The 9652-nt window shown below is 35.6% G+C and overlaps 1 protein-coding gene across 3 annotated transcripts; it reads right to left on the bottom strand.

The window, feature by feature from the left end:
* Positions 1–626: 626 nt before the first annotated feature.
* LOC140807216 (calcium-dependent lipid-binding protein-like) lies at positions 627–6742 on the bottom strand. Of its 3 annotated transcripts, XR_012112645.1 has the most exons (10): positions 5491–6742; positions 4182–4423; positions 3436–3454; positions 3020–3225; positions 2727–2836; positions 2532–2630; positions 1583–2003; positions 1385–1481; positions 1246–1294; positions 627–1096 (listed from the first exon to the last, which is right to left on the bottom strand). XR_012112645.1 is itself a non-coding variant. In XM_073163968.1 (9 exons), exons 1-9 carry the CDS (start codon positions 6264–6266, stop codon positions 1078–1080), a joined length of 1941 nt encoding a protein of 646 aa, XP_073020069.1. In that variant the 5' UTR covers positions 6267–6742; the 3' UTR covers positions 627–1077. The 3 variants fall into 3 exon arrangements, 2 of the variants coding, with proteins under 2 accessions (XP_073020069.1, XP_073020068.1); XM_073163968.1 differs by lacking the exon at positions 1385–1481; XM_073163967.1 differs by lacking the exon at positions 627–1096 and having other exon boundaries at positions 1255–1481.
* Between the last annotated feature and the right edge of the window lie 2910 nt (positions 6743–9652).

Here is a 9652-nt window from a genome sequence, read left to right as displayed (position 1 = left end):
TCACCCGTGACAAAGTTTTGAACTCAATTGTTGCAAATTCAATTTGCTTTATTTTGACAGATTATTCTATCAGAGAGAACAATTATAAACACTAGTTATATTTTTTTTTTTTAACGAATAAATTATAAACAGTTTGGTTATAATTTGTAATATTTGTTTGGATTGGTGTTTTTTTTTTCAAAAAAAAAAAAAAACCAATAATGTGCGTTCAATTTCATCGAAAAAATTTGTAATTTGTAAATTTGTGAATTTGTATATGAATATTTTTAGCAATTGTATTAAATATAAATGTAATTTACTTCGAGAATATGAAATAAATAAATAAATAAATAATTTGCGTTCAATTTCATCTAAAAAATTTGTAATTTGTATACAAAATTTGTAATTTGTATATGAATATTTTTAGCAATTGCATTAAATATAAATGTAATTTACTTCGAGAATATGGGTAGTATGGTAATTTGAAAATTTATTTGTACACGAGAAATACTAGTATTGATCAGTAACATATAAATGAATGTTTTTGTAGACGAGAATGTAAATATTTTTTTAAATGAATGTTTTTGTAGTGGACGAGAATGTGTTTTTTTTTTTTTACTTTATTTACCCAACTATTCCAAGAAAAAAGAAAATCAAATGGAACGAAAGGATCTTCACGGCCATCTCCGATTCTCCAAACATTTGAAAATAAAATTGTAAATTTTGGAAAAATAAAATCAAAATGTTACAGCTAATTACATAATCAACATGCTACCAGTTACTTGTTTGTATCCACTTCATGTACTTTTGGAGCAAATCCATGCACTGCAGCGCGCAACCCTTTTCAGTGGATTAATACAACGTCAAATGGAACCAAGCTGCAGTAGGTTTAATTACTGAAAGCGGATGACACCTTTTGAGAAGAGAGAAGTTCAAAATTTTGCGGCCGAAATGAATAAAATTCTATCATGATGTTCATCTAGCGAAGGATTAGTGTAAAAATCTGGTATCCTTATCTAAATCTCGTATGGTAGAAGGGTTAATCCATCTATTTGATGCAACCATCGGGGATACGAACTGGACTCAAATTTTCCAAGCCTACGCAACACTTAAATGCCTGTCAAATTACATTGATGGAGAACTAATATTGAATCTAAAATAAAAGAAAGGAAATAACACAATGGAATGAAATCCCCTTCACTTATGCCATCATTTTGCAATAAAAAAATATGAAAATCAAAATCATTCTTATGAAGAAGCACATACCTTTCAAAATATGATCTGAAGATTGAATATGGGCTTTCATTTTGGGTTCCTGGAAGATGAACACACTCAAGAATTAGGATTTCTTACGTAATTACAAGAGCATGTGGTGGTCCATCCTGAACAAGATTGTGTGACTCACATCATATGTCAAGGATTGAATAAACCCGAGTTGCCCATATTGATAGCTATAAGTACTGAAATACTCGTAATCAAAGCAAGCCAAAATAATGTTGATCCTGCAAATTAGATATCCTTGTCGAAAATTGTAAAGAATTTGGGTTGCTCCAAATTACAAAAAAAAAAAAAAGCACTACATTTTCGAAAACTCAAAATATACCTCTAGAACTGCCGGTATTACTTCCAGAACTTTGTGGGATGGATCCAACAGCAAGCCCATTCATGTCTGGAGTATCACTACCTGTGCCAGCATCTGATGACTTGGTATTTACTGTTTCAGATGTCATTATCCCTTGAAATTCCTCACTTAACATTAGTGCTGATAGAACATCCATTAAAGAATCTTTACGCGGCTCAGACATCGCAGCATATGATTCATCAGAATCAGAAAACTCATAGTTTGATGCCCCTGTATCTATGAAGACTTTCTCAAGCCTTTCATCTTCATCATCCTCAACGTATGCTTTGTAAGTCAATCGCAGTAAAATTTCTCCAGCTGACCCCTTTCCAAACAGACCCCAACCTCGGAGTACCACTATCCTGTCTGCTGGAACAGTATCTTTCAGTGATGCAAGGTCAACCTGAAAAGAGTTCTTCATGAAGACCATGCTTAAAGTTTGCAATTGTATGTAGGTAATACTGTCATTAGGAGTTTTGGACAGTTCAAATAATTTTAAGTGTGAATTCAGTGCACATGACTTCTTTAATTAAATATTGCTTAACCAATAATAGGTAGAAGCGGAAAATGCAACAGTAGGGATCCAGCCCTTTGTGGTTCTCAATGGAATCACTCCGCATTCCACCTTGGCAATTTATTAATAGCCATCAGTTGGGCCTCTCCTTATAAGCTGGACAACTTCCCCTTTCCCATTATAAGGATTCAATGGAAAAATCTTATATATTCTTTGGAACTTTTAAGAAATAGATATAAATAGAAGAACTCAGAAAGTAAAATAATATAAAATAACTTGCCACTCTCTGGGTAAGGAATCGTTTAAATTTCGAGAGGATGGAAATAAAACAACAAAAAAATGTAAAATGACATCCAGAAAAGCAGCCAAAAAAGAAAAAAAATTCGAAGCAGTAATAGCAGATCTGAGATATCTCACCTCTCCAGTACCAACTGTCAAATCTGTGATTCCGAGGGTGTCCTTTACTTCAATGCATAGTTTTTCTTTCCTAGGGTTTGTAACTAACATATGAAAATCCTATGAGGCAAAAAAAGAATCGATTAGCAGCAGGTATAAACCTCCATTTTTGACACAACATGATTCCCAAAACTCACAAAATTTTTAAAAACTCACTTGATTCCAAATTGGCTCTCCAGGAGGTCCAATGACAGTAGTTAGGCTGTTTCTCTTACTTCGTATTACTTGATCTCCCAATCTTAAAATTACATATGGGTCTGTTTTGCCTGAACATCAAAAGGATGGTAATTGCGTCAAATAATCAAAGTCCTATGTCAGGAGAAATATATATAATTCAGACGCAATGACAGATAAGCCCGACACAGCTTTTAAAATGAACTGGCACTCTCAAAACGTCCAGCTAAAATGCCCAAGTAGAACACAGATGGTAAAAGAAGTAAAATAAATACCATAGAATATGTAAGAGAGTTTGTGTGCATCTAGAAGAGTCACTGACAATTCTCCAGCGAAGTTATTAATTCTCTCTTTAATTTCTCCAGATTTTGAATCATTTGGAACAGGCCCAACAGCTTTTCCCTTCTCAAAATCAAGAACAATCTTTTTTGGTCGCACAAATAGCTGAGGCAAATCCACAGTGAGCAGTTTCGTCAAAAACCTGAAGAGAAATAAACCAACAGTCTCTAGGTTAGATCATATTGAAAATAAAATATGATCTAAATTCTCACAGATGAGTGAGAAAAGTAGAATATAATATGACCAAGAAAGTGTTTTTTCTTTTTTAAATTTTTAAAAAGATGAATTTGGTCATATGTTTAAAGACAAAGTCCAAGGCATATATAGGATACAGCCAGGCGATGTCACTTACATTGAGAGGACAGGAATTGCTGAGTGTCACCAGTACACATGAAAAACAAACAAAATAATAAAAATAAAATCAGTAGGATTCTCCATATATATGAAAAAATAAAATAAAATTGTGTAGGTAACCTGAATTGAATGAGAGCATTCTAATTTCTAGAAGTAGATGATCAAATAAAATCAGATCAAACTTAAAAATCAATCTCAGCATATTAGCTAGATTCAGGATCACAGCATGAAGCAAAAAAATTCTAAATGATCTTCTTTCATGCATCATATTTTTCACATGATTCGAGATTTGCGAGGTTCCTGCTCCATTTCAAGAGAAAGAAAACTTAAAATTTGCAATGGTTTATTGTGATTAAAGTTTCAATAAACAAAGAACAGGGACATAATTCCAAAGGACTTAACAGATGACCAATTAAAACCATCTTCCTTCTCAACCTGTTATTAATCATCAGATAAAGACGAGGATGGAAGTTTTTCTTGTTTTTCCACAGCATCAGCACCTATTTTTTTATTAGTTGTGTAGAAATAGAGCAGAAAACATCTTTTTTCAGTTAACAATTTACAGCCGATAACTTTATTACAATAATTCTCAAGCATCACTTCGCATTTTCTTTTTTTTTTCTTTTTTTCATTTTCATTTTTTCCACCAATACTTTTAGCTTTCCTCACACAAAATAGATGGTACATCTGAAACTTTAATCCAATGTCATGATAAAGAGAACCTACAAAAAGGTATAAGCATACCCATTAGGTTGAACAAGCGAAACGGTGACAACTCGAACTTTATTCTTGGAAGAGAAGCAAAGGCCCAAGAAACAGCCCCCACCCAAGGCTCTGTTGGAATCAATCGTAGCTTGACCCACAATTCACCATCTATGTCGAAGTCTCTCACTCTAATTGGCACAACAATGGGAATTATTCCGAATTTAAGTGACACACTTAAGAGCATACGTGCACCACCAGTGTAGCGGAGGCCTATCAGATACCTTGACGGAAAGAAAATTATCATTTATTAAGTTCCACACAACTCTGAACTACGATAAATTGCTGGTAGAGCATCATTTGTAGGTGAAATACAATGCATTGTAATAATGCCTACTCTTGCCATACGAGAGGTAAAGACATGAACAAAGTCAGCAGCAAATGATTGGAAAATGATTAAGTGGTTCACATTACTATCATGGAAAGTAAGCATTGTGTTCCAAGATACCAAATTGTGATTTGGGTGATAAAATTGATCCATGGAAAATATCTTCCACTCCATGAATCACATAAAATGCGTACTCAAAAGGAATGCCCATAGATCTACTGTAATAGAATCAAGGTGAACAATGTTTTCAAGGCCCATGTTTCACAGTTCAATTGATCCATTGCTGTGAATGAATTTTGACAAACAATTTTATTGCCAGTTGCATAGAGCAGTGTGCATTAATTTGAGTAGATGACAATCATCTTAGCAATTACTGATGAATGATGATGTGAGTGCGCATGACCATTATACAAGTATGATGCATTAGAAAAGAAGGTATCCTATTGTCACAAACCAAAATACTGGTGCTACAGCATAAGATTATTCTAATGAAAAAAGTACCCATTTTAGGTAGAGTTAAATACTTCAATATAAGCACAGACATATTAAAATCTAACTTCAGGGATTAAAGAGTGGGTGGTGCTTCAGTATTAGCCTCTTTTCTGAATTCAAAGGCACCCTTCGTTGATGTAAACTGCTACAGCATAATTTCTAAAAGGAAAAACTGTGATTGAAATAGAACAGTGTTCTCCAACTCCAATCGGTAGATGACTCAACTTGTAGGTTTTATTTACTATAAAATCAAAATGCTGATATCACCATTATCTGATGGGTTGGCAACAACTTGAAAATCCATTACAAATATCACACCTTGTTCTAATAATCGAGCTCTATGTTCTCGTGTTGCTTGCTATTTCATGAGTCACATCCTCAGTCCACTCGTGGGCCAACAATATAAAATAAATGAAAATATGATGAAATCACAAAAAAAGTGAAGCAACACAACAAGAAAATAAAACTCACTGCAAGTCATTATCACGACGAGAAGTCCGGCGCTCCACGCTCCGAACAGACAATGGTTCATCACCCAATGAGAACTGCTTGATCTCAACCCTCCGCACATAATCTGGTTTCTTGAGATTGTCAATGACTGGCTGCAGCAGACCAATGATCCAATTCTCAAGCTCACTCCTATAAACTTTCCAAAGCTTCCCCAACACCATGTTCACCCACTCTACCGACTCTTTCCTCTGCAAATCCTTCTCAAGAAGCATTGACAGGGTAGTCGGCACCTGCGGCCAATTCTCTGGCTTGCTGCCACTGTTCCTCTTTCTTGAGGTCCACAGCTTATCAAAACCAACTCCCACAAAAAAGAAGAAGGCAAATAGACCAAAAATGGAACTGTTTATCTGAGTTGGAGAGGGAATAGCGTGAATCACCCCCAGTTGACTCCTCAACTTATCTACAATAGGATCTTGCCCAAAAGCTGAATTATAGTAGTTACTACTGCCATCAAACCTGGATAAAGAAGCATAATCCAAGTCTCGGCCATCAGAAAATCTCTTCAAGACGATGTTATTGGCGCCCCTTAGGGTGGCTGCACCCAAATGGTGGTGCTGGGCATTCCCGCCATTGATGCAGGCTTGAGCTTGACGGAGAACCCATCTTGCATTTTTAATTAGAACTATTCTCTCTCGCCTCTTGCGGTGTGACTGGGAAATTGAAGGTAAGACGAGGCTTTTCTGTGAGAAATCACAGGAGTTGAGAGGTGAAGCACTGGAAGCCGACTGCAAAACCATTAAATTACGAATTCCCAATCACCACAACTTCACAAAAACAACAATTTCCAACTCTTCTGTGGCTACTGTAATCGGGAAACATGAATGAATTCAGAACATTCAGTAATTGCGCCTCTCTTTCCCTTAATCCTTATTCCTCCTCTTCCAGCTAGAAAAAAACGACACAATTGGCTATGCTCCAAGAATCTGGTATCAAGAAACTTCTCCAACACACCAACAAATCAAACAGAAACGATATACAGAAACGGGTATGGATTATCACAAATTCGAGCGCCGAATTTTGCTTTAAACTCCGAAGAAAAATTGGGGACACAAAAAAAAGGGGAATCGAACAAAAACCGGTTAAATAGACAGGAACAGGTGGGCTGAAGACGTGGACGGTTGGTGGAAAATGTGGTCGGTCGCAGACTTCAACATTTTGTACTCCTTATGGGTCGGAGAATCACAGTTGACCAGCCCACCACCGCCTGTTGAACTGTATTCCACATATTTTATATTCATTATATATTAACGACTTAAGTCTCGTTTCATAAATATTAATCTGTGAGACTGATTTATAGATATTAATCTGTGAAACAGGTCAACCTTATCGATATTCACAATAAAAAGTAACACTCTTAGCATAAAAATTAATATTTTTTCATTGATAATCTAAATAAGAGACCCGTCTCACAAATACGACTCGTGAGACCGTTTCACACAAGTTTTTACCTATATTAATTTATTGGTTTTAAATATTCCACACTCATATTGTACATTTATGTAAATATCGATAAAATGATATGTCTCACCTATTTGATATATCATTTGATATATTTCATTACTTCAAATAGATAAACACATACATATGCATGCATATATTTTGTGAAAAAGATAAGCCAAAAAATATTTTCTCATCTTATCCCATGTCGTACATTTTATAGATAGATTTTAAGGATCAGGATCAAAGAATACATAAAACTAAGAACAAATAATTTATTACAACAAATAAATTTGATCTAGTTAATAAGATAAAAAAACTCAAACTCAAATTCAAAAATAACAAATAACAAAACATGTTGGATGTTGTCCAACACCCTCTCAAGTTAGAGTTGGAATTGAAATGTCAAGAAACCAACTTAGGCAGTTGCCGGCGAAGCGCATCACCACCAACTGGCTTGGTAAAAAAGTCCGCCAATTGATAGCTAGAACGTAGGTAGGCCGGAGCAATAAAACTTACTTGAATATTTGTAGAACCCGTAAATTAAACTACGTATAAGCCATTCAAAATTTCTATTATTTAAATATGAATTTTATTGCATGAGTATTTAAATTCTTTTCTTTAAATTTAATTATTTTATTCAGTAGTTTAGTTGCTATCTTTCCAATTAATTAAGTGAGGCCGGACTGGAGTTGGAGTTTGGAGATAAAATTTAATATTAAGCAAGAATTCCTAGAATTTATTTAAGATAAATAATAAATTATTTTAATATAAAAGAATATTTAAGGATTTATTTAATTAACTTGAGATAAGTAGTAAATAAATTCTTTATGTCCAATAATTTAATTAAAAGCCTAAATTAAAATATGTGATCAATTGAGATAAGTTAATCTAGGCTTATTTTAATTAATGAATTTCAACTTAACATGTTAGTAATTTAATTTAAAGAATTATCCATGCATGCAAGACAATGCCTATCCTAAATCAATTATTTATTCACTAAAATACTTAATGGGTAAATAAAACTCTAAAGACTTAAAATACAATATTTAAGCAATATTTTCCCTCCTTGATTAAGAAAAAATTCGGCCATTCACCATTAGAAGATTTAAAAGGTTGACAACTCATTTTCTTTGATTTCTTTCCTTATCTATTTTCTTGGGAGATAAATCTATCACTCTAAAAATCTTCAATAATTAATAAATTAAGCAATATTCTCCCATGTGTTGATAGATAAAAATCGATCACCTCCTTTGAAAGATTTAATTAGTTTTGACATCTCAACATTGGATATCATTCCTTATTCTTTTCTTGGAGATAATTCCCTCAATTTAAATCTTCACTTAATTAATAATTAAGCAATTTCCTACCCTACTTTATTAATAAAAATCGGTCACCCCTCTTTTTCTAAAGATTTAGCTTTTGATTTACAACTCATTCCTAATTACCTTTGTGAGGCCTGGGGCCGAAGAGGGCGGGGGGTGAACGCCGGTGCCATCAGTTGCACGGACAATGAGCGGCTCCTGGCAGGCTTCTAGGTGAAGGGAACATGAATGAACCGACCCACACGGGAATGAGAGGGATTCCGAGACTGGGCAATGTAATGGACTGAACAGTTGAAGAGGGCTTAAAAGATTTGATTGGTACTACTCATATCACGAAGGTGCATCTTCTTTTCGGTAGCTCATCACATAAGAACTCCAAAGTTAAGCGTGCTTGACTTGGGGCAATTTTGGGATGGGTGACCTCCTGGGAAGTTTCCTAGGGTGCGTGTGAGTGAGGACATAAGCACGCTGGAAAGACTCGTCTTGGTACAGTGAGGACAGTCGTCAAATCTGGGGCATTACAAGTGGTATAAGAGCCGACCTCTCTTAGTACGGTGTGGTTCGGGGACGAACCAAGCGGAAGCTGGTGGGCATGTGAGGCCTGGGGCCGAAGAGGGCGGGGGGTGAACGCCGGTGCCATCAGTTGCACGGACAATGAGCGGCTCCTGGCAGGCTTCTAGGTGAAGGGAACATGAATGAACCGACCCACACGGGAATGAGAGGGATTCCGAGACTGGGCAATGTAATGGACTGAACAGTTGAAGAGGGCTTAAAAGATTTGATTGGTACTACTCATATCACGAAGGTGCATCTTCTTTTCGGTAGCTCATCACATAAGAACTCCAAAGTTAAGCGTGCTTGACTTGGGGCAATTTTGGGATGGGTGACCTCCTGGGAAGTTTCCTAGGGTGCGTGTTGAAAGCGGACCGGTTATGGTGGCCGGAAACGCAACGGAAGCAAAAATTTTAAATTTTTAGAGCAAAATTTCGGCCACCCCTTATTTGTGCAATATTTACATTCAAACACCATAATACATACATTGGGTGTTAGAAGTGATTTACCTATCAACTTCAAGAAGTTGATGATGGCTCCAACTTAGTTGCAAGCAACTAAGCTCTTCTTGGCAAGATAAATCTACAAGCTTCCCTTCTTGCTCCTAAATCAAGCCCACCACTAGCAAGGCAAATCCCCTCAAGTTTTGCACTAGAAAAACTTAAGGATTTTTCAAAGAGAAGATTTTATTCTCCAAAAATGAAGAACAAAAGATGAGAAAAATTGAGAGAAAAACCTCCTAATTTTCGGCCAAGTGAGAGGGTAGAATGAGGAGAGAAGTTTTGTCTAGGTTGTGAGAAAAGCAAGTC

The sequence above is a fragment of the Primulina eburnea genome, chromosome 12 (genome assembly GCF_022965805.1).
Source record: "Primulina eburnea isolate SZY01 chromosome 12, ASM2296580v1, whole genome shotgun sequence".
Taxonomy (NCBI): Eukaryota; Viridiplantae; Streptophyta; class Magnoliopsida; order Lamiales; family Gesneriaceae; genus Primulina; species Primulina eburnea.
The sequence above is the reverse complement of the archived record's forward strand: the minus strand, read 5'-3'. Positions and strand labels throughout refer to the sequence as shown.